General features: G+C 43.1%; 1 protein-coding gene across 1 annotated transcript; it reads left to right on the top strand.

Moving 5' to 3' along the window:
* Positions 1-2,471: 2,471 nt before the first annotated feature.
* On the top strand, positions 2,472-23,126 carry LOC120305123 (zinc finger protein 271-like). Its single transcript, XM_039336539.1, has 2 exons — positions 2,472-5,170; positions 21,089-23,126. Exons 1-2 carry the CDS (start codon positions 3,411-3,413, stop codon positions 22,422-22,424), a joined length of 3,096 nt encoding a protein of 1,031 aa, XP_039192473.1. The 5' UTR covers positions 2,472-3,410; the 3' UTR covers positions 22,425-23,126.
* The last annotated feature ends 2,743 nt before the right edge of the window (positions 23,127-25,869 follow it).

Genomic DNA, 25,869 nt, shown 5'->3' with positions numbered 1-25,869 from the left:
CCTGTATCTTAAGCCTGTCTTCTGGAGTGTTGGCTATTCCTGCCAGTTTGGTGTTGTCTACACATTTAATGAGTTCCACATCTATCCCCTCGTCCAAGTCGTTGATGAAGACGTTGAAGAGCACTGGGCCCACAACAGAGCCCCGGGGATTGTTGCCTGATGGCACATTGTGTTCCCCCCACCGATGTTTTCTCTTGGTTTAGTTCCTGCAAAAGAGTCTCCTGGCTCAGTTGCAGTGACGATGAGGGCGTCCAGCGAGACCTGCGAGGAAACTCTAGGGCAGGGGCAGGCAACCTGGGCTCTTTTATGACTCGTGGACTTCAACTCCCAGAATTCCTGAGCCAGCATGGCTCAGCTTGGAAACCTTTCCCTTTCCCCTCAGCATGGCTGGCTCAGGAATTCTGGGAGTTGAAGTCCACGAGTCATACTAGTTGCCTACCGCTGCTCTAGGGCTAGGTGGCCCTGGAGAAAAGTTATTTATGTGGCCGCTAAGAGTAAAAAACGACTTTTAATTAAAAAAAAATCATAGAAACCCCATTAACAGAATGAGCGTATTTCCAGACTTATGCCATTAAGTGGAGCTCTTAAACAACACCAGTTGCTGGAAAACCGTCAATCTAGCGGTATTGTGAGGCCGCGGCTGAGAATCCGAGGCAGCGAAAGAGTTAAAACCATCGAGCCTTGCTAGAAAGGATGTCGAAGAGAGGAGAAAGACAGAGGAACTTCCTCTTCCGGCTCACTCTTTGGAGGAGTGAGGCGTGGCGGGTGGCAATCCTAAACTTCCCAGGGTCGAAGCAGCTTCTGGAAGGTGAGTTAAAGGCAGGTCGGAGGAGAAGCCGGGAGCAAATAGAGCTGCCTTGTTTCCTCTGCGAGGTAAATGGAGAGAAGCAACTAGGCTGAAACATGACCGCTGCTACTGTATATTGTTTGTGTTCCCAAACCTTATTACACTTAAAGCTGCATGATTTAAAACTTCTGTCTGTAATTTTCTGTTGGGAAATGGGGAAAGACTAAAATTTAAAGGCCTGGAGGCGAAAACATATGAAGAAAGGTTGCAGGATTTGGGTATGGCTAGTCTGGAGAAAAGGAGGATTAGGGGCGGGACATGATTGCAGTATTCCAGTATTTGAGGGACTACCACAACAAAGAGGGGAGGGGGTCAGCTTATTTTCCAAAACACCAGAAGGCAAGATAAGAAAAAATAGGTGGAAACTAATCAAGGAGAGAAGCAACCTGGAACTAAGGAGAAATTTCCTAACAGTGAGAACAATTAACCAGTGGAACGACTTGTCTCCAGAAGATGTAATAAAAATAAAAATAAAAAAGTTGGAAGGGACCTTGGAGGTCATCTAGTCCAACCCCCTGCTTCTGGAGGCAAGTTGTTCCACTGGTTAATTGTTCTAACTGTCAGGAAGTTTATCCTTAGTTCTAGGTTGCTTCTCTCCTTGATTAATTTCCATGTGTTGCTTCTTCTCCTGCCTTCAGGCGCTTTGGAGAATAGCTTGACTCCCTCTTCTTTGTGGCAATCCCTGAGATATTGGAACAGTGCTATCATGTCCCCCCTCGTCCTTCTCTTCATTAAACTAGACATACCCAATTCCAGCAACCATTCCTTATATGTTTTTGCCTCCAGTCCTCTGATCATCTTTGTTGCTCTTCTCTGTACTCTTTCCAGAGTCTCAACATGTTTTTTACATCGTGGTGACCAAAACTGGATACAGTATTCCAAGTGCGGCCTTATGGCATTGTAAAGTGGTATTAACCCTTCACATCATCTTGATTCTATCCTGTTAATGCAGCCTAACACTGTGTTGGCTTTTTTTGGCAGCTGCAGCACACTGCTGGCTCATATCTAAGTGATTGTCCACTAGGACTCTGAGATCCCTCTCACAGTTGCTACTGTTGAGCAAGGTACCACCTATACTATGCCTGTTCTTTTGGTTTTTCTTGCCTAAATCTAGAACTTTACTTTTTTTACCATTAAATTTCATTTTGTTAGATAGCGCCCAGTGTTCAAGTCTATCCAGATCCTCCTGTATCTTAAGACTATCTTCTGGAGTGTTGGCTATTCCTGCCAGCTTGGTGTCGTCTGCAAATTTGATGAATTTCCCATCTATCCCCTCGTCCAAATCGTTGATGAAGATGTTGAAGAGCACTGGGCCTAGAACAGAGCCCTGGGGCACCCCACTACACACTTCCCTCCATGTAGATGCGGTTCCATTGAGGACCACACACTGAGTAGGGCCAGTCAGCCAGCTACGAATCCATCTGGTGGTGATGATGTCTAACCCACATTTTTCTATCTTATCAATGTGAATGCTCGAACACTGGAAGTTTTTAAGAAGAGACTGGGCAGTCACTTGTCTGAAATGGTACAGGACACAGGTGTCAAACTCACCATGTCATATGATGTGTCGCAACATATCGTGACTTTTTTTACATTGCCAGAGCTGGGGTGGGTGCGGCCTCCGTATGATGCAACTGGCCTGCGGTCGGCAGTTTGACATCCCTGGTATAGGGTCTCCTGCTTGAGCTGGGATTTGGGTTAGAAGCCCCACAAGATCCTTTTCAGCTCTATTTTATTTCATATACGCATGTATATGCACACAGAAATACATAAATTCTTAGGTGCCTATTCCTGTGGCATATCTGTGCATATATATGTCATCTTTCCAAGCCAAAAAGAGATTTTTTATCATTTAATCAATACTTGAATTTGAATTTTCCTAGTCTTGTATATGCCAAATGAGTCATGATTAATGTTAGAGGTTAAACTAGAATTTTGATGTTTTCATGGTAATATATGGGCTTGTTTTTTTGCTGCTTTCACATATCCTGCACTGATCTGTTAAACAATAATGAAACTAATCCATTAATATGAATCTTACAGATAAAGAGGATGCCAAGAAGAGCGCTCTGCACAACAGAGAATGAAAAGCAGCATTAAAATGCAAGACAAACCATCAATCAAAACCTTTCCCACTTCCTCCAGAAATTTTGAAAACTCTTCTCCTTTCTCATCAGGTGAGAGACAAGGGAGAGAATAACAAGAACAAAGTCTTGAGCTGGAAAAACAGAGTACGTGCAACTCAAGGAAACATTGCATGAAAAGTCAAGGGGGATAATATCCAAATTTTTAAAAAGTGGGAATAACTGGAAGTCGGTGGGAAGGAAAAGGTCCCTTGAATAGCCAAAATTGGCAGGCAATAACTTTCAGGAAGTTAAGAATGAATTCATTCAACGTCCAAGTAAGTGATTAGAAACACTTTTGACGACCTCAAGAATCCAAGAATTGGAAAAACCTCACAGACTGCCTAATGTGGGGAAAATAGAGGTTGCAGATCACAAGTGATTACGCACAAGAAGATCTACCTAGTGAAAAGCGATACAGATATTTGGAGTGCAGCTTAATGTTTACACAGAATAGCTCACTCATGATTCATAGAGTGACCCATACCAGAGAAAAGCGCTACCAATGCTCCCAATGTGGCAAAAGATTTAGCATACAGACTGACATGGTGAGACACAAGAGCACTCACACAGGAAAGAAACCATATGAGTGCCCAGATTGTGGGAAAGGTTTTAGTTGGAATTCCCTCCTTGTGGAACATCAGAGGATTCACACAGGAGAGAAACCATATGAGTGTCCTGATTGTGGGAAAGATTTCTCTCGGAAATCTGACCTGGTTAAACATCAGTGGACTCACACGGGAGAGAAACCATATAAGTGTCCAGACTGTGGGAAGAGTTTCACTCAGAATTCCTACCTGATGATACACCAGAGGACTCACACGGGAGAGAAACCGTATCAGTGTTCAGACTGTGGGAAAGGTTTCAGTCAGAATTCTGACCTGGTAAAACATCAAAGGATTCACACAGGAGAGAAACCATTTAAATGTCATGATTGTGGGAAATGTTTCAGTCGAAATTCCTACCTGGCAAAACATGAGATGGCTCACATGAGAGAGAAACCATATAAATGTGATTGTGGGAAAGCGTGTAGTTCTAATTCTGACTTGGTGAAACATCAGAGGACTCACACAGGAGAGAAACCATATAAATGTGATTGTGGGAAAATTTTCCAACGGAATTCTCACCTGGTGGTACACCAGAGAACTCACACTGAGTACAAACGGTATCAGTGTTTGGATTGTGGGAAAAGCTTCATTCGGAATTCCAATTTGGTGTTTCACCAGAAGACTCACATGGGAGAGAAACTGTATGAGTGTGCAGAATGTCGAGAAAGTTTCAATTGCAAATCTGAACTGGTGAAGCACCAGAAGACACACAAAGTAGAAAAACCATATGAATGCCAAGATTGTGGGAAAGGTTTCAGTTCAAATTCTCACCTGGTGGAACATCAAAGGATTCATACAGGATACAAACCTTATAAGTGTCTGGATTGTGGGAAGAGTTTCATTCAGAATTCCAAGCTGGTGAGACACCAGAGAACTCACACAGGAGAGAAACCATATGAATGTCTATATTGTGGGAAAAGTTTTAGTCAGCATTCCAACCTGGTGATACACGAGAGAACTCACACAGGAGAAAAACCATATCAGTGTCCAGATTGTGGAAAAAGTTTCAGTCAAAATTCCTACCTGGTGAAACACCAGAGGACTCATATGGGAGAGAAACCCTATGAATGTTCAGATTGTGGGAAAGATTTCACTCACAATTCCGACTTGGTTAAACATCAGAGGACTCACACAGGAGAGAAACCATATAAATGTCCAGATTGTGGGAAAACTTTCCGTCACAGTTACTATCTGGTGATACATCAGAGGATTCACACAGGAGAGAAACCGTATGAGTGCCAAGATTGTAGGAAAAGTTTCAGTTGCAATTCTTACCTGGTGGAGCATCAGAGGACTCACACAGGAGAGAAACCATATGAGTGTCCAGAATGTGGGAAAAGTTTCATTCAATATTCCAAGCTGGTGAGACACCAGAGAACTCACACAGGAGAAAACCCATATGAGTGTCTGAAGTGTGGGAAAAGTTTCATTCGAAATTGCGACTTGGTGATGCACCAGAGGACTCATACAGGAGAAAAACCATATGAGTGTGTCGAATGTGGGAAGAGTTTCAGTCGGAATTCCAGTCTGGTGATACACTGGAGGACTCATACAGGAGAGAAACCGTATGAATGTCCAGATTGTGGGAAAGAGTTCAGTAGTAGATCTAGCCTTATAAATCACGTTAGGTTACACATAGGGGAGTAACTGTTCAAACATCCAGATTGTAGATAATTTTTTGCACAAAATTCCTTATAACACACAAGAAGTTCCACAAAAGGCAAAATTTGAACTGTGTGGAGGAATCTTGTATTTCATTTCTCATCAGATATTGAATGTCCAGCTGAGAAACTAATCATTTAATTTCTTGAATGATTCTTTTTAGTGGAATATGTCTTAGTATCAAAAACGAGGGAGAAGAATGGAATGGGATGGAATGGAATGGAATAGAATAGAATAGAATAGAATAGAATAACAGTTGGAAGGGACCTTGTATGCTATCGGCTGCTGCATGCAGGGAAACAAAAGTTTGTGGGGGGGGGGAAAGGTCAATCAATTCCAACTTAGCAAGATCTTTTTTTTCCCGCATGAAGTTGGAATTGATTGATTGACCTTCCCCCCCCCCCCCCAAACTTCTTTTGTGGCAGCGGAGGAGCATGAAGGAGAAATGGGACCAGGCTGAAAGTCAGGTAAGCAAAGACATGCAATTTCTGGGGGAAGCAAGGGCATCTGGGTGCTGGTATGGCAAGCTCTACAGCTCCATGGGGAAGGGACAGCCGTCATGGGCACTGATGACAGGACACCCGCTCATTTCAGCACTCTCCCTCCCCGAGCCTCTGGCGCTCCACCTATCGCTTTGCTGGCTCTGTGGGCAAAGCTGCAAAGAGGGCCAGGTGGCCGAAAGCGCCAGCAATTTAGCTAAAAGATATGAAGAACGGTTGCTGGAATTGGGTATGTCTAGTTTAATGAAGAGAAGGATGAGGGGGGACATGATAGCAGTCTTCCAGTATCTCAAGGGCTGCCACAAAGAAGAGGAAGTCAAGCTATTCTCCAAAGTGCCTGAAGGCAGGGCAAGAAGCAAAGGGATGGAAACTAATCAAGAAGAGAAGCAACCTGGAACTAAGGAGAAACTTCCTGACAGTTAGAACAATTAACCAGTGGAACAACCTGCCTCCAGAAGCGGTGAATGCTCCAACACTGGAAGCTTTTAAGAAGAGACTGGACAGCCATTTGTCCAAAATGGTATAGGGTTTCCTGCCTGAGCAGGGGTTGGACTAGATGACCTCCAAGATCCCTTCCAACATCATCGTCATTATTATTATTATTATTAAACTTCTGGTTCACCCATAAGAGGATGGAGCCATGGGGGGTGGCAGTCGTGCCCTTCCCAGGGTTCAACAGCAGATGGAAGGTGAATCGAGGTCAGGTCGGAGAAGAAGCCAGGAGCAAATAGAGCTGTTTGTAGAAGCAGAGAATCAGCTTGGCTGAAAAATATTCCTACCTACCCGAGATTTTATTCCACCTGTTCTGTGGGCTTTAAAACTGGTGCCTGCAATTTTCTGCTGGTTGGATGTCTCCTCCAAGTTAAGATTGATTCCTTGAGGTTTTATGGACATGTTGCTTTCTTGGCAACAATATGGGACTGATCTGCCACTGGTCTCTTCAGGGATTTTACTTTCTTTTACTTCTATGTTTAGCTAACAAGCACAGTATTTCCTATTGGAGCCCCATCAGGGTATTAACTAGGTTCAACTGTGCTTAGGCCAGCACTTTCTTTAAAATAGCTGTTGGGATCTTGGGTGATATTCAATTGTATATGCAGTCCTTGCTTACCATTTGTTCCCTGAGCCTTCAAAATTTCTATGGCATTTTAAAACCAGACGTACATCTGGTCCACAAATCTGGCCATCGTGACACTTCTTCAACACTGAAGGTGCAGGAAAAGGAGTTGCATCAATTTGGGTGCTGCCAACCGGTGCACTTTTATGATCCCATTTGTGACCCTCCCAGCCAGCTTCTGACAAGGGGATGCTGGCGAGAGGTTGCCAGTTACAATCACATGAAAGTGCCTTTAAGAACCCGCAGCGATTAGCTTAACAATGGCAGAGGAGCAGATGTAAGTTGGCATGTCATGTGACATCATGCTTAATGATCGGACTACTTAGTGAGACAGAAACCAGTCTCCATTGTGGTCAGTAAGTGAGGACTACTTGAATGGGGATGTCATCAGAGGGGTTTGGGGCAGTATTTTCTGCCCTTATTGGGAGCTGAGGGTTTCCACCGGCAAAATTGATGCTTCAGATCTTGCAAAGGCTTTAGGCATCATTTCATCAGTTAAAGCCCCCACATCTCTAAAATTACCTCAGAAGGTTTGACAGTAACAATTTTGCAATACTTTTAAGGCTAAAATACATATGGGATTTCTACATATATACATTTGTGGGCATGTATATTTCTCACAGTGCATATATCTGCATCTATAATATATCAGCTTATCCCCAGAACCCCCAGATATACAGGGCATAGAGAATGTCTACATACTCCTTGTAAAATGCCAGATTTTTGGGATGTAAGTAAATCAGACCCAAGACAAATCACCTCAGAATTTTTCCACCTTTAATATAACTTAAAAGTTGTACAATTCAATTGAAAAACAAATGTTTTATGAGGAAAAGTAACAATAATAAACTTTCAATAACATAGTTTCATAAAGATGTGCGCCATTAAACTAATTATTTCTTGAAGCACTTTTTCATTTTATCACAACATGCAGACGTTTGAGGTAGGAGCCTATCAGCCTAGCACATCTTGCCTTGGGAATCTGTGCCCACTCTTCCTTGCAAATCGCTCCAAATCTGTCAGGTTGTGAGGTTCACCCCACACATTTTCAGTTGGATTTAAGTCCAGGCTGTAGCTGGGCCATTCCAAAACTTTCATCTTCCTCTGGTGAGGCCATTGTTTTATTGATATGGAAGTATGCTCTGGGTCATTGAATGGCAAAATTATTCTTCATCTTCCGGATTCTGGTAGAGACTTGAAGGTTTTTTGCCCAAATTGACTGATATTTAGAACTGTTCATAATTTCCTTCACCTTGACTAAAGCTCCAGTTGCAACTGAGGAACAGCAGCCTCAAAGCATAAAGCCGCCACCACCATTGTTCTCTAGAGCAGTGGTTCTCAACCTGTGGGTCGGGACCCCACTTGGGGTCGAACAACCATTTCACAGGGGTCACCAAACAACGCAGTCCGCCATTTTTTCCCCCTTTTCCTTAGCTGTGCTACTCTCTTTTATTCTATTGGCTTTTGAAAGCCAATAGAATAGACTCTCTTGAATAGAGTCTAATTCTATTGGCTTTCAAAAGCCAATAGGAATTGTCCAGGCTGTCTCTGCCCTGCTGAGCCCGCCAAAAGTCCCATTCTGCAAACGGTGCTGCACCAATTGAGTAGTCCTCAACTTACGACCGGTTGAATAGTCCGAGTTACGACCGGTTGGGGGTCGCGGCATTAAAAAGTTAGAACCACTGCTCTAGAGCCACGAGAACCCGTTCATACAATTGTAGGATTTAGACAGGTTTTGATCTCCCCTAAAACCACTCTTGCGAAAAGGCGGGAAGCTTTGGAACTTCTTCCTTCAAACTGGCTTCCTCCAAGTGTTTTGCTCAATCTGCTTGCGGAATAATAAGGCTGAAATGTAACCAGGCTGGGACTTGGGAAGACTGCTCTGAGCAATTCTGCTCTCTAGTGAGATTTAGCACAAGAATGCAGATGGAAAAATAATATATCCTATCTGGATGTGTTTGGAAGCAATGTGGGTGGGCACTTCAATGTTTTGTCCTGTATTTCATTCCCGGTACTCCTCAACTTACAACCACAACTGAGCCCAAAACTTCTCTTATAAATGTGAAAACTGGTGATAAGTCACTTTTTTCAGTGCTGTTGTAACTTCGAACAGTCACTAAACAAACTGTTGTAAATCAAGGATTGCCTGTAATTCTATTAATGGGATGAAGCTGGCAATCATTTAAGGCTGCACATACAAACAAGACCGTTGTCAACTTTTATGATGGAGCACCAGCTAATCTTAGGAAGTAAAGTAGAGTCAGGCTTCACTCTTAGAGCTTCCCTCAGCTGCATAGGAAGTGGAGTCAGGCTTCACCCTTAGAGCTTCCCTCAGCTGCAAAGGCAGTTTTGGGGCATTATCCTGCACCCCCCAAGAGAACTGTCTGGAAGAGTCTCCACTGCTACCCAAAGCAGGTGCGCTTACTTGTTGCCTTGATGGCACATTGTGTTCCCACCTATGGGTGCTTTCCCTTGAAAAGAAACCCCTGGCTCAGTTTCAGTGACAATCAGGTCGTCCCTGTGAAATCGATGACCGACTAGGGCTACATGGTCCTTGTTGAAAAGTGATGGATGTGGTGGCTAAGAATGGAAAATGGCTCTTAATTAAAACGTGTTAGAAACGCCAGTCAGAATGAGCGAATTTTCACCCTTACGTCACTTGTTGTTGTTAATTGCGAAGTCGTGTCCGACCCGTCGCGACCCCATGGACAATGTTCCTCCAGGTCTTCCTGTCCTCTACCATCTTCTGGAGTCCATTTAAATTCACACCTACTGCTTCAGTGACTCCATCCAGCCATCTCATTCTCTGTCGTCCCCTTCTTCTATTGCCCTCAATCTTTCCCAGCATTAGGCTCTTCTCCAGTGAATCCTTCCTTCTCATTAGGTGGCCAAAGTACTTGAGTTTCAACTTCAGGATCTGGCCTTCTAAGAGCAGTCGGGGTTGATCTCTTCTAGGACTGACCGGTTTGAACGCCTTGCCTTGAGTCCAAGGGACTCGCCAGGAGTACTTCTCCAGCACCATAGTTCAAAGGCTTCAATTCTTTGGTGCTAAGCCTTTCTTATGGTTCAACTTTCACAGCCATACATTGCAACTGGAAAAACCATGGCCTGGACTATACGCACTTTTGTTGGCAGGGTGATGTCTCTGCTTTTTAGTATGCTGTCTAGATTTGCCATAGCTTTCCTCCCCAGGAGCAAGCGTCTTTAATTTCTTGGCTGCAGTCCCCATCTGAGGTGATCTTGGAGCCCAGAAAAATAAAATCTGTCACTACCTCCATTTCTTCCCCATCTATTTGCCAGGAATTGAGAGGGCCGGATGCCATGATTTTGGTTTTCTTAATGTTGAGTTTCAAGCCAACTTTTGCACTCTCCTTTCTTCACCCGCATCAAGAGGCTCTTTAGTTCCTCTTCACTTTCTGCCATTAGAGTGGTATCATCTGCATATCTTAGGTTGTTGATATTTCTCCCAGCAATCTTAATTCCAACTTTTGATTCATCTAGCCCTGCCTTTCTCATGATGTGCTCTGCATATAAGTTAAATAGGCAGGGTGACAGTATACAGCCTTGCCGGACTCCTTTTCCAATTTTGAACCAATCAGTGGTTCCGTGTTCGGTTCTCACTGTTGCTTCTTGACCCGCATATAGGTTTCTCAGGAGACAAATGAGATGGTCTGGTACTCCCATCTCTTTAAGAACTTGCCACAATTTGTTGTGATCCACACAATCAAAGGCTTTTGCATAGTCAATGAAGCAGAAGTAGATGTTTTTCTGGAACTCCCTAGCTTTCTCCATGATCCAGCGTATGTTGGCAATTTGATCTCTAGTTCCTCTGCCTCTTCGAAATCCTGCCTGTACTTCTGGTAGTTCTCGATCCACATACTGCTGGAGTCTAGCTTGTAGGATTTTAAGCATAACTTTACTAGCATGTGAAATGAGTGCAATGGTGCGATAGTTTGAACATTCTTTGGCATTGCCTTTCTTTGGAATTGGAATGTAAACTGACCTTTTCCAATCCTGTGGCCACTGTTGAGTTTTCCAAATTTGCTGGCAAATTGAGTGTAGCACTTTTACTGCATCGTCTTTTAAGATTTTGAATAGCTCAGCTGGAATACTGTCACCTCCACTAGCTTTGTTGTTGCTCAGATTTTCTAAGGCCCATTTCACTTCACATTCTAGGATGTCTGGTTCGAGGTCAGTGACCATCTCATTGTGGTTATCTGGGATGTTAAGCTCATTCTTGTATAGTTCTTCTGTGTAGTTTTGCCATCTCTTCTTAATCTCTTCTGCCTCTGTTAGGTCTCTGCCATTTTGGTCCTTTATCATGCCCATCTTTGCATGAAACGTTCCCTTCATATCTCCAATTTTCTTGAAGAGATCTCTGGTCCTCCCTATTCTGTTGTTTTCTTCTATTTCTTTGCACTGTTCATTTAAGAAGGCATTCTTATCTCTTCTAGCTACTCTCTGGAATTCTGCATTCAATTGGGTGTATCTTTCTCTTTCTCCTTTGCCTTTCGCTTCCCTTCTTTCCTCAGCTATTTGCAAAGCTTCCTCAGACAGCCATTTTGTTTTCTTGCATTTCTTTTTCTTTGGGATGGTTTTAGTTGCTACCTCTTGTACAATGTTGCGAACTTCAATCCATAGTTCTTCAGGCACTCTGTCTATCAGATCCAGTTCCTTAAATCTATTTGTCACCTCTACTGTATATTCATCAGGAATATGATTTAGTTCATACCTGAGTGGCCTAGTGCTTTTCCCTACTTTTTTCAATTTAAGCCTAAATTTTGCAACGAGAAGCTCATGATCTGAGTGACAGTCAGCTCCTGGTCTTGTTTTTACTGACTGTATACAGCTTCTCCATCTTTGGCTGCAGAGCACATAGTCAATCTGATTTCTATGTTGACCGTCTGGTGATGTCCATGTGTATAGCCGTCTCTTGGGTTGTTGGAAAAGAGTGTTTGTTATGACCATCGTATTCTCTTGACAAAATTCTATTAGCCTGTGCCCTGCTTCATTTTGTTCTCCAAGGCCAAACTTGCCTGTTATTCCGGTTATCTTTTGGCTTCCTACCTTAGCATTCCAATCCCCCATGATGATAATGACATCATTTTTTGGTGTTAATTCTATAAGGTGCTGTAGGGCTTCATAGAACCAGTCAATTTCATCCTCTTCAGCACCAGTGGTTGGGGCATAGATTTGGACTACTGTGATATTGAATGGTTTGCCTTGGATTCGAATTGAGATCATTCTGTCATTTTGGGGATTGTATCCCAGTATTGCTTTTCCTATTCTTTTATTGACTATGAATGCTACTCCATTTCTTCTGAGGGATTCTTGCCCACAGTAGTATACCTGATGATCATCTGAGTTAAATTCACCCATTCCTGTCCACTTTAGTTCGCTGATTCCTAAGATGTCGATGTTCAGTCTTGTCATCTCTTTTTTGACTACGTCTAGCTTGCCTTGATTCATGGATCTTACATTCCAGTTTCCTATGGAGAAAAAATCTTTACAGCATTGGACTTTCCTTTCACCACCAGATATATCCACAGCTGAGCGTCCTTTCGGCTTTGGCCCAGTCGCTTCATTCTTTCTGGCGCTACTAGTACTAGCCCTCTGCTCTTTCCCAGTAGCATATTGGACACCTTCCGACCTGAGGGGCTCATCTTCCAGCGTCATATCTTTTTGCCCTTTAGTACTGTCCATGGGGTTTTCATGGCAAAGATACTGGAGTGGTTTGCCATTTCCTTCTCCAGTGGATCACATTTTGTCAGAACTCTCTGCTATAACCTGTCCGTCTTGGGTGGCCCTGCACGGCATAGCTTATAGCTTCATTGAGTTACACAAGCCCCTTCGCCACGACAAGGCAGTAATCCATAAAGGGCTTACGTCACTAGGTGGAGCTATAACACAACACCAGTGCCTGGAAAACCGTCAATATAATAGAAGCACCCATGGTGGCTGAGATCCCACATCCAACCGGAGGGGGAGCAGCTGAGGTGAAACGGAGTTAAAACCAGCGAGTATTGCTAGAAAGGCTGTCGAGAGGAGAAGAAGGACAGAGGAACCTCCTCTTCCGGTTCATCCTTGGAAAGATAGACACGTGGAGGGTTGTTCTCGTGCTCTTTCCCAGGGACGAAGCAGCAGCTGGAAGGTGAGTGGAGGGCAGGTTGGAGGAAAAGCCGGAAGCAAGTAGGGCTGACTGTTTTCCTCCACGGTGTAAAAGCAGAGAAGCAACTAGGCTGAAGCATGTCGGCTGCTTCTTTGTCTCCCCAAATGTTGTTACTACTTATGCTGTATAATTTAAAATTTCTGCCTGCAGTTTTCTGCTGGGAGATGGGAGAGTCTGAATTTTAAAGGAGACTAAAACATACGAAGAACGGTTGCAGGATTTGGGTATGGCCAGTCTAGAGGAAATAAGGACTAGGGGCGACATGATAGCAGTATTCCAGTATTTGAGGGGCTGCCACAAAGAGGAGGGGGGTCAACTTAATTTTCCAAAGCGCCAGACGGTAGGACAAGAAACAATAGGTGAAAACTAATCAAGAAGAGAAGCAGCCTGGAATTAAGGTGGAACTTCCTAATAATGAGAACAATTAACAAGTGGAAGAGCTTGTCTTCAGAAGTTGTGGGTGCTTCCCAAAGTTTATCCAACTGGGAAAGATTATAACATACAAAAATATCCTAGATGAGAGAGGGGAATTGAAATCCAGGAAAATTCTTCAAGGTGTAGGGATAGAATTAGAATGGTGGGCATACCTTCAATTACAGGCGAGATATTGGAAAGATTAAAAAAGTTAGGTATAAAATTAGAACCGATTGGGCTGGACAAAATATTATTAGGCACGGAGGATAAAATGATTAAAAAACTATATCACTGTTTGTTAGATCAGGCAATGTATGAGAACAGGTAAAAGAGACCATGTTAACGTGGAGCAGAGATTTTGATCTCAATTTTGATCTGCACATCTGGCAGGAATTATGGCTAAGAAACAGAACCTCTTACAGAGAAAATCTACAAAATGTTCTACAGGTGGCATCTCCCACCCGTAAGATGAGCCAAAATGGGTCCAAATGTTGAAAATGTAAATTGGCAAAAGAGACATACTATCATATGGTGGGAGTGCCCACGAGCCCGTGACTTTTGGAATAAGATTAAAAAATGGCTGGAAGAAATATTAAAGTTAGTGGTAGAGTTAAAACCAGAACTCTTCTTACTAGGCATAACCATGCAGAAATACAACAAAGGAGTGTTTTATTTGATGTTACACATTCTCTCGGCTGCTAGATTGGTGTATGCTCAAAACTGGAGGAATAAAGGAATTCCAACAGAAGAAGAGATTATGTATAAAATTTTATCGTGTGCTGAAATGGATAGGCTCACAATGGAAATGAAGGATAAGACAGAATCAGACTATTTCGAGATCTGGGACAAATTTTATCACTGGTGTGAATCAAGAAGAACTGCTCAGGTTTTAAATTAGCGTTAAGATAGAATTTTATATAACTATATATAGCTGTATTGTATAGAAGAATATGTTTATATAGAGATCAAGAATTATATATTAATTATATGTATCAAGAGGAACAAACTGTTAGGAATATTTATTTTGGAATGTCACATTATGTCCATCTTTGTTTTTAACTGTATTATAAATAAAAAAAATTAAAAAAGAAGAAGAAGTGGGTGCTTCATCACTGGAGGTTTTTGAATGAATGAACCTTTATTATTAAAGTCCAACATATATACAATAAGATTGGCTGAGCCCCCCTCCATGCCCCCTCCACCACAACTCACAGTGACAACAAACCCACCAACTTACTACACCATGTGAGCTAATTGCACAACGCGCTGGCCTCACGAGTCTATCATACATGAAGTTATTTCCCGTTCAAGAGTCTGACAGCTCATGGATAGAAACTGTTCTTCAGCCTGTTGGTACGGCTGGCTATACTTCTATGTCTCCTACCCAATGGTAGGAGAGTAAAAAGGTACCAACCAGGGTGTGAGTTGTCCCTGAGAATTTTCCTCACTCTCCCAAGGCAACGAGCCCTGGCGATGTCATCCAGTGGTGTCAGGGGACAGCCCACAATGTTTTGTGCTGTGCTCACCACCCTCTGTAATACCTTCCTATCCGCGGTGGTCAAGCCAGCATACCAAACCACGATACAGTGCGAGAGGACGCTTTCTATAATTGACCGGTAGAAGAAGGTCATGAGTCGTCGTTCTGTTGGGTCTTTCTGGCCACCTGGGCTGTATTAGTTTTCCAAGTAAGATCTTCACAGAGGTAAGACTCCCAGGAATTTGAAGGAGGAAACTCTCTCCACATTATACAGCTACCGTATTTTCCGGCGTATAAGACGACTTTCTAAAGTGTTGAAATCGGCGCCGAAGTCGGGGGTCATCTTATATGCCGAGTCGTCTTATACGCCGGAAATTACGGTAGTTTCCGGCGTATAAGACAACTTTCAAGGCATGGAAATTGGCGCAGAAGTCGGGGGTCTTCTTATACGCCGAGTCGCCTTATACGCCAGAAAATACGGTACTTGTCTGAAATGGTAGAGGGCCTCCTGCTTTAGTAGGGGGTTGAGCTAGAACAGCGGCTCCCAACCTTTTCCATACCCTGCACCCCTAAACGCTTCTGATGTATTCTCACCCCCCTTACAAAAGCTTGAAATAACGGCATTGAATTATGCATATACACTATAATTTTGAAAACCCAAGTTTTTTGCACCCCCCTGGAATATCATCTTGCACCCCCGGTTGGGAACCTCTACAAGGTCCTTTCCAGCCCTATGCTAATTGATATACGGACGCATATGCACACAGAAATACATAAATTGTTAGGTGTCTATTTCTGTGGGCATATGTGTGCCTATATGTGTGATCTTTCCAAGCCAGAAAGAGAATTTTATACTTGAATCAATATTTGAACTTGAATTTTGCTAGTTATATTTTTATATATATTGTTTTATTGATTTTTAACAATTACAATCTTTAATGCTTAGTAAACAACGTGTTGTCTGGGTTCGCATATTTAACATTAACTTCTTCAATATAAATCTGTTCAGTACTGCACAATACAGTTTTTCCCCTCTGATCTTCCTTTCTTCCCCATATTTTTTCCATTTTCACCTCATTACACAGTTACAATTCTTGCTACTATTGATGCATACAAAGTGGGCGGCTTGCAGTAATAAAACTAATACAGAAACTGATAAATTGCATATGTTGCAAAATGGCAACGTTCAAAGCCTCCACCTTTGCCCTCAAATACAGGGCACCTTTAGCAAGGTTGATGGCATTTGGATGTTCATGGAATCCCAAAACAGTGGTTCTTGCTTTTGTTCAAATTATAAATTAACCAGGCCGCTTGGCCCTATTATGGTCCTCCTTGTGCCATTCTTGTTCAAAGGTTGTCATTTTTCTCATTGCAAAGAGCTAAATTGGAGACGTTAACCACAGGATTAGATCTTCCTTGCTTTAACGACGACTAGGAGGATAATGGCCCGCCATACTTCAGGGGGAAGAGTATCTCTTAGGGCAGAGTCTGCAGCGGAAAAGGCTCACTTCCTAGCTCCTATCAGATGGCAATAGTTAAGGGAAGGGGCTAGATGCATGCCCACCCTATCTGACCTGGTAGAACAGATAGATGCAAAAATAATAAAGTGGAACATTAATGACAGGTGCCCTGTTGGCTCAGTGGTGAGAATGCAGTATTGCTGGCTGACTCTGCCCACAGCCTGGAATTTGATCCTGAGAGAGCTCGAAGTTAACTCAGCCCTCCATCCTTCTCAGATCGGTAAAATGAGAAGACAGATTGTTGAGAATATGACACTGTAAGCTGAGAGTGCTATAAAGCACAGTGGAGTGGGGTATTAATTCCCAGTGCAATTGCTACAATAATAAATAGGTTTAAATGTGATGACCAGCATCTTCAATTGCACCTGTAAAGCCTGCAGCAGCTCGCACCACAAAGATGTGATATGGGCAATCTAGAGGCCCTCATTACTTTGTGCGTTGGGGCTTTCTGGACCAGTTAGAATTTCTGGAGGGTCCAGGGCAGTGATCCAACCTGGAGGTGACCAAGGCATGATTGAGGCCTGTGCAAGGCCTCCCTGGTCTAGGAAAGGACGCAGTTGGTGCACCAGCTAAATCTCTGCAAATCCTCTCCCCGACCTATGATCTTCTCAAGCAGGAGCCATGAATCCAGGAGGATCTCCAAGGAGATCACATGACCCCAGGACACTGAAACTCAGAAATCTGAGACAATTGCCATGCGTCATAATGTTGGTCATGTGACAAGGGATGCTGCAATGTTTGTGTGAAAAATGATCACAAGTCACTTTTTAGCACTGTTGTAACTTCAAATGGTCGCTAAATAAAATGTATAAGTCCAGGACTACCTGTACATAATGGGGTATCACAGGATGGATGGCCTTCCCTAGTGGTTTCATTTAGATGTTAGAAAGCAGCAGTGTAAGGCTTTTCTCCCGGGGCCTCCTGAATTGCGAGATGCCTGACTCCACACTGAGTGGAACCAGTGTGGAAAAAAGAGCTTATTATTTTCATAGAACTATGAGAAGACATGCTAGCCTCTGAAGCAAATAAATTGTATATATTTTAATCCCATGAGCCTGGCTTGAAGCTTGAGAATTGTATCTAGGAAGGTCTCTTCTACGTTGAAAACTGGTCCTAACTAGAATTTACTGATATGATAGCAACTTTAGAAAAAACCCCTAGGAACTAACAGCCATAAAAGATAATTCGTAAATAAGGGCCAGGGGCCATAGAATTAGGGGAATGGGAGAAGTAATTGGGGGCGGAGATAATATATTCACTTTAGAAGCTCTGGTTAGGTTGTGATGACGTGATTACAGCATGATTACTAAGCCAATGAAGAAGAGGCAGGAGGTAAATGTGTAATGGCAATGGGGGAATATAAAGAACAAATATTGAAGATTTGGGTTGTGTCCACTGTGTGCTTGCATGCACAAGGAGCACACACCCCTTGCAAAGGAATACAAATAAATTACCATTGTTTTATCTTGGAACTTTTGGCTTCTGATTGTTTATTTCAACTAGACAACAAATCCTACACCAGCCATGGAGGCAAAAGACTGTTCAGAAGAATATCATGGTCGATGATACAGTATTGAAACTGATGAGAGGTCTAGGAGGGACAAAATGGTTGTACCCCGTCTATCCCGAGGCCTCCAAAAGTCCATGAGAGTTGCAACCAATGCCGTTTTGGTGATGTGTCCCGGCCTGAACCCAGACCAAGAAGGGCCCAAGTCTCTTTCTTCTGCACAGCCCTTTCTGCGGGTGGCAAAGTCAAAGCTGCAAGCAGAGGGCCAGCTGAAGTTCCAGGCTGCCAGCCTTTCATTCCCCTCTTCAGCTGCATTGAGAAAAGATCTTAATCTGCAGCAATGCCTTGAACTCCTCTGCCAGGAAAACCCGTCATGATTTAATTATGCACAGCAAACGGCTGTTGAAAGTATGAAGCTGGCCAGGATGTCCAGAAGGGGGAAAATGACTCTTCCAGCCCACTGCTGAGCTTGGAAAAGAAATATAGGCAGTTCTCAGGTTGTGACAACAATTTGAGACCGAATTTCCATTGCTTAGCTAGGATGGGGCACCAGTAGGAAATATGGTGCTTGTTAGCTAAATATGGAAGTAAAAGAAAATAAAACCACTGTCAGAACCCATATATTATTAAGGGGAACTCTCTCGCTCTCTCAGTTTATTTCTTCTATTGCTTTGGGTTGTGCCATACTCCTGGAGGGGAGGGGGGAAACGCTGCGGGCTGTTTCTTTATGTTCTCTATCACTACAATCTCCCTATTTCTGCACACGTGCTCTTTGAACTGTTTCTCCCTTGATGTCACCTTGGGGTGAGGGGGGGGAGTAAGAAATGAGCCTCCGGCCATCTGGTTCATCTCTCCTTTCAGAAGGGAAGGTGTGAAGCCACAACAGTCACTACTAGTCTGGGAAAGAACGGTGCTATCACCTTTCCCACAATGGACGTAACACCTGAGGATTGTCCCATTCAAACTGACCTGATTAACTTTTGGGGTGGGGTTTGCTGGGGACTCCTTTAACCTATTGATCTGAGAAGGAAGCCCTCAGATCCTGTCTATTATGCCTGCTATCATCTTCTCCTAATAAAATATCCTTTTGGAAGAAACTGCTTCGAAAAGTTCTGCTTTCTTAGGATGAAGAATTAAAGTGGGCCCTGACAATCACAGATGAGACAAGGGGTCAAGCTTCAATTTTACAGCTTTGCTAAGTTGCAGAGGTAGATTTGGGCCCTGCACTCCCAACTCCCAAGATGAAAAACTGGTTGGAACAATCTTCACCAGCCCTCAAGGGAGGTGCACTTTCTCCTTGGCTGTTGTACATAATTCCCCCCCAGGACACTTTGATTTAGTTGCAGGAAGAAGGACAATGATTGCACTCTTGGGAGATCTGAAAGAAAAGGTTTAGGATAGATTGTCCTGGACAAAAGCTATCGATGTGCTTGGTGGGAGTCAACTACGACTTGATGGCCTCTAAAGAACCACACAATCCATGAAAACACCTTGCAAACGTTTGAGGGAAGAGATAGGACGAGCGTGGTTTTCACGTTAAGTCGCTCGATGGCGCTCTACAGAGAAGCAACACTCGTAAGAAGAAAGCAGAGATTAGTTCTGTACACAGCAGCAGCATCGCTAGTGCGGAAGAGAGAGGCTGAACTGGAACAAATTGAAACGATAGAGGATTGGATTGCTAGACAGGATTTTGGAGAAAGGGCAGAGGAACTTCCTTTTCCGCTTCACTTATGGGAGGAGGATGGCGTCGGTGGATACGCTTGTGCAGATTCGAGAGTCGAAGCGGCTCCCGGCAGATGAGCGGAGGGCAGGTCGGAGGAGAAGCCGGGAGTAAGTCGGGCTGTTTCTTTTCCTCCGCGGTGTGGAAGCAGCGAAGGGACGAGGGTGAAATATGTCGGCTGCTGCTGCTGCATATTCTTTCTCTCCCCAAATGTTCTTATCCTTAACGCTGCATGATTTAAAACTGCTCCCTGTGATTTTCTGCTGGGAGATGGAAAAGTTGGGGCATTTAAAAAAATATTTCATATTATGTAACAGCCTGCCTCTCTCGGTCTTCATTCCTTGTGATATTATTGACATGTTTACCTGGCAAGTGAGGACTTTCGGTGGTAAAACGGATGCTTTAAATCTCGCATAGGCTTTGGGCACCGTTTCATCTGTTAGTGTCCCCAGCTTTCTAAAATTAGATCAAGCAAATTAAGTGAATCCACTTCTGAAACATTTTGGAGGTCCGAAATGCATATAGTTTTTCCACATATATAAATGTATAGGTGTGTATTTATATGTGCATATACATGTATCTGTATAGACCTCGGTATTTTCAGGTATTTTTTGTAACAACTATTTGCAATGATAATGATTCGTGATTTACCCAAGCCAAGAAGAGAATTCCATGATTTGAAATATGAGTGAATACTTGAAGTTTGATTTTGCTAGTCTCCTCTGTGCCTGATGAATCATAATGAATCTTAGAGGTTAAACTAGCATTTTGATATGTTTGCTTTTTCATAGTAATATATGGATTTTTTTGCTGTTTTCTCAGGTTCATCAGCCATTTTTTAAACACTAATGAAACTAATCCATTAATATGAATTTATAGACAGAGAGGATGCCAAGAAGAGCACTCCGGACAACAGAGAATGAGAAGCAGCATTAAAATGCAAAACAAACCATCAATCAAAATCTTTTCCATTTCCTCCAGAAAGTGTTAAAACTCTTCTCTTTTCTTAACAGATGGAGGGAGACAAAGGAGAGAATAACAGGAACAGAGATTTCAGTTAGAAAAAATAGATTATGTGGAACTCAAGATAATATTGCATGAAAAAGTACAAGGCGTTAATGAAAGCGTTTAAAGAAGCAAAGTGTCTTGGATCAAAGCACTACAAGACAAGGGATCAGAAATATTTTTAGCCGCCTCATGAATCCAAGAATATCAGTGTTGGAAAAATCCCACCAACTGCCTATTTTGGGAAAAACTCGGATTTCAGATCACATCTGATTTTTGCATAAATCCATCCATCCTTTGAAAACCCATGCAAATGTTAGGACTGTGGCAAAAGCTTTACTCAGAACAGCACTCCCATTATTCATGGAAGGACTGATGCAGGAGGAGCAGCACTACCAGTGCTCCCAGGGTGGTAAAAGATTTAGCATGCATACCAATCTGGTGAGACACAAGAAGAGTCACACTGAGGAGAAACTGTTTGAATGTCCCATTTGTGGGAAAAGTTTCAGTCAGAATTCCAGCCTGGTAAAGCACCAGAGGAGTCACACAGGAGATAAACCATATGAATGTCTGTATTGTGGGAAAAAGTTCAGTCATAATTATAAGCTGGTAAGACACCAGAGGACTCACACGGGAGAGAAACCATACGAGTGTCTGTACTGTGGGAAAAGTTTCAGTCATACTTCCAATCTGGTGATACACCAGAGAACTCACACGGGAGAGAAACCATATGAGTGTCTGGATTGTGGGAAAAGTTTCACTGGGAATTCAAAACTGGAGAGACACCAGAGAACTCACACAGGAGAGAAACCATATGAGTGTCTGCATTGTGGAAAAAGATTCAGTCAGAATTCCAACCTGGTGATACACGAGAGAACTCATACAGGAGAAAAACCATTCAAGTGTCTGGATTGTGGGAAAAGTTTCAGTCAGAATTCCTACCTGGTGGGACACCAGAGGATACACACAGGAGAAAACCCATATGAATGTCCTGATTGTGGGAAAAATTTCATTCAAAATTCCAACCTGGTTAAACATCAGAGGACTCACACAGGAGAGAAACCATATAAGTGTCCAGATTGTGAGAAATGTTTCATTCGGAATGCCAACCTGATTAGACATCAGAGGACTCACACAGGAGAGAAACCATATGAGTGTCCAGATTGTGGGAAAAGTTTCCGTGAGAGTTACTACCTAGTGATACACCAGAGGATTCACACGGGAGAGAAGCCGTATGAGTGCCCAGAGTGTGGAAAAGGTTTCACTTGTTATTCCTACCTGTTTAGACATCAGAGGACTCACACAGGGGAGAAACCATATGAGTGCCCAGATTGTGGAAAGGATTTCTCTCGGAAATGTGACATGGTGAAACATCAGTCTACTCACATAGAAGAGAAATCATATAAATGTCATGATTGTGGGAAATGTTTCGGTCAGAATTCCTACCTGTTGATACACCAGAGGATTCACACGGAAGAGAAAACATATAAATGTGTAGATTGTGGGAAAAATTTCAGATGGAATGCTCAGCTGGTGATACATCAGAGGACTCACACAGGAGAGAAGCCGTATGAGTGTCCGGATTGTGGGAAAGATCTCAGTAGTAGGACTAGCCTTATAAATCATGTAAGATTACACACAGGAGAGAAACCATTCAAATGCCCAGATTGTGGGAAATGTTTCACATATTATACTACCTTTTTCAGACACAAGAAATTACACAGGCAAAATGTGATGTGTGCAGAGGAATGTTGAATTTCATATCTCTTTTCTAATTGGAAGCCCAGCTGAGAAACTGACCATTTAATTGCTTGCCATATTCTTTTTAGTCAAATGTGTTTTAGTATCAAACATGAGGGAGAAGATCTGAGCTTCCTTTTTCTGACCCAGTGTGGTCCTTCCCTTCCACAGAGTCAAGGGGAACTGCTGTGCTGGGACAGTGAAAGAAAACCTGCATCTGTATTGTGTTTGCCGCCTTGAGCTATTTCTTCACATAAATATATTATTGTTTAAGAAAATGTATATGCCAACCCAGCTCATGGTGAGTGGGTGGCTTGCAGTAATAAAACCTTAATACAGAAACTGATAAATTGCATATGTTGCAAAATGGCAACATTCAAAGCCTCCACCTTTGCCCTCAAATACAGGGCACCTCTAGCAAGGTTGATGGCATTTGGATGGTCATGGAATCCCAAAACAGTGATTCTTGCTTTTGTTCAAATTAGAAATTAACCAGGCTGCTTGGCCCTATTATGGCCCTCCTTGTGCCATTCTTGTTCAAAAGTGGTCATCTTTCTCCTTGCAAAGAGTTAAATTGGAGATGTTAACCACAGGATTAGATCTTCCTTGCTTTACCGAAGACTAGGAGGATAATGGCCTGCCATACTTCAGGGGGAAGAGTGTCTCTTAGGGCAGGGTCTGCAGCAGAAAAGCCTCACTTCCTAGCTCCTATCAGATGGCAATAGTTAAGGGAAGGGGCTAGATGCATGCCCACCCTATCTGACCTGGTAGAACAGATAGATGGAGAAATAATAAAGTGGAACATTAATGACAGGTGCCCTGTTGGCTCAGTGGTCAGAATGCAGTATTGCTGGCTGACTGCCCACAGCCTGGAATTTGATCCTGAGGGGGCTTGAAGTTAACTCAGCCCTCCATCTTTCTGGGATCGGTAAAATGAGAACCCAGATTGTTGGGAGAATATGCTGACACTGTAAGCCAAGAGTGCTATAAAGCACAGTGGAGTGGGGTATTAATTCCAAGTGCAATTGCTACAATAAAGAAATACCTTTAAATGTGATGATCAGGATCTTCAGTTGCACCTGTAAAGAAACAAAGCCTGCAGCAGCTCACACCACAAAGACGTGATATGGGCAACCTAGAGGCCCTCATTACTTTGTGCTTTGGGGCTTTCTGGACCAGTTATAATTTCCGGGGGGTCCAGGGCAGTGACCCAAACTGGAGGTGACCAAGGCATGATTGAGGCCTGTGCAAGGCCTCCCTGGTCTAGGAAAGGACACAGTTGGTGCACCAGATAAATCTCTGCAAAGCCCCTCCCCCACCTACGATCTTCTCAAGCAGGAGCCATGAGTCCAGGAGGATCCCCAAGGAGATCACATGACCCCAGGACACTGAAACTCACCAATATGAGTCAATTGCCAACTGTCATAATTTTCATCACGTGACAAGGGGGATGCTGTAATGGTTGTGTGGAAAATAGTCATAAGTCACTTTTTAGCACTGTTGTAACTTCAAATGGTCGCTACATGAAATGTTATAAGTCCAGGACTACCTGTACATAATGGGGTATCCCAGGATGGATGGCCTCCCTTAGTGGTTTCATGTAGATGTTAGAAAGCAGTAGTGTAACGTTTTTGTCCCAGGGCCTCCCGAATTGCAAGAGGCCCGACTCCACAGAGTGGGAAAAAGAGCTTATTGTTTTCACGGAACTATGAGAAGACATGCTAGTCTGTGAAGCAAATAAATTGTATATATTTTAATCTCATGAGCCTAGCTTGAACTTGAGAATTGTATCTAGGAAGGTCTCTGCTACGCTGAAAACCGGTCCTAACTAGAATTTACTGATATGATAGCAACTTTAGAGAAAACCCCTAGGAACTAACTGCCATAAAAGGTAATTCGTAAATAAGGGCCAGGGGCCATATAATTAGGGAAATGAGAAAAGTAATTGGGGGTGGAGATAATACATTCACTTTAGAAGCTTTGGATAGGTTGTGACAGCATGATTACTACACCAATGAAGAGGAGGTGGGAGGTAAATTTGTACTAGCAATGGGGAATATAAAGAACAAATATTGAAGATTTGGGTTGTGTCCACTGTGTGCTTGCATGCACAAGGAGTACACCCCCACCTGCAAAAGAGTACAAATAAATTACCATTATTTTCCCTTGGAAATTTTGGCTTGTGATTGTTTATTTCAACTAGACAATGAATTCTACACCAGCCATGGAGACAGAGACATACTTAGCACAAAACATTTGCTTTTATGTAAATAGTTTCCCAATATAAGGCACCTACAAAGCTGCTTGAACAAACAAAAATATATATAAAATGATTACAAAATATCACTACTAGTATCAATATAAAATGGTTACAAAATAACACCACTACTATCAAGCTTAAGCACAATAAAATCCCTTCAATATCATGGTCGATGATACAGTACTGAAAGCTGATGAGAGGTCTAGGAGAGATACAATAGTTGTACCCTGTCTATCCTGAGGCCTCCAAAAGTCCACGAGAGTTGCAACCAATGCCGGTTTGGTGATGTGCCCCGGCCTGAACCCAGACTGAGAAGGGCCCAGGTCTCTTTCTCCTGCACAGCCTTTTCTACGGGTGGCAAAGTCAGAGCTGCAATCAGAGAGCAAGTTGACGTTCCAGGTTGCCAGCCTCTCATTCCCCTCTTCAGCTGTGCTTAGAAAAGGTCTTACTCTGCAGCAATGCCTTGAAATCCTCTGCTAGGAAAACCTGTCATGATTTTCTTTTGCACAGCAAATGGCTGATGAAGGTATGAAGCTGACCAGGATGCCAACTGTCCAGAAGGGGGGAAATGACTCTTCCAGCCCTCTCCTGAGCTTGGAAAAGAAATATATGTAGTTCTTAGGTTGTGAAGGCAATTCGAGCCCAAATTTCCATTGCTTAGCCGGGATGGGGCACCAGTAGAAAATATTGTGCTTATTAGCTAAAGGTGGAAGTAAAAGAAAATAAAATCACAGACGAAACAAGGGGTCAAGCTTGAATTTTACAGCTTTGCTAAGTTGCAGAGGCAGATTTCAGGGAGTTATCCTGCACCCCCAACCCCCAAGATGAAAAACTGGCTGGAACAATCTTCACCAGCCCTCAAGGGAGGTGCACTTTCTCCTTGCCTGTTGTACATAATTCCCCCCCAGGACACTTTCCTTGGATTTAGTTGCAGGAAGAGGGACGATGACTGCCCTCTTGGGAGCCCTGAAAGAAAAGGTTTAGGATAGATTGTCCTGGACAAAAGCTATCGATGTGCTCGGTGGGATTCGAACATGACTTGACGGCCCCTAAAGAACCAGGGAATCCACGAAAAAGCCTTACAGACACTTTAGGGAAGAGATAGGACGAGCGTGCTTTTCAACTGTATGTCCCTAGATGGCGCTCTACAGAGAAGCAACACTCGTACCTGGAAAGCAGAGAATACAAGTTCTGTACAGA

The sequence above is a fragment of the Crotalus tigris genome, unplaced genomic scaffold (genome assembly GCF_016545835.1).
Source record: "Crotalus tigris isolate CLP2741 ecotype Arizona unplaced genomic scaffold, ASM1654583v1 scf7180000017666.379230911805:20528666, whole genome shotgun sequence".
Taxonomy (NCBI): Eukaryota; Metazoa; Chordata; class Lepidosauria; order Squamata; family Viperidae; genus Crotalus; species Crotalus tigris.
The sequence above is the reverse complement of the archived record's forward strand: the minus strand, read 5'-3'. Positions and strand labels throughout refer to the sequence as shown.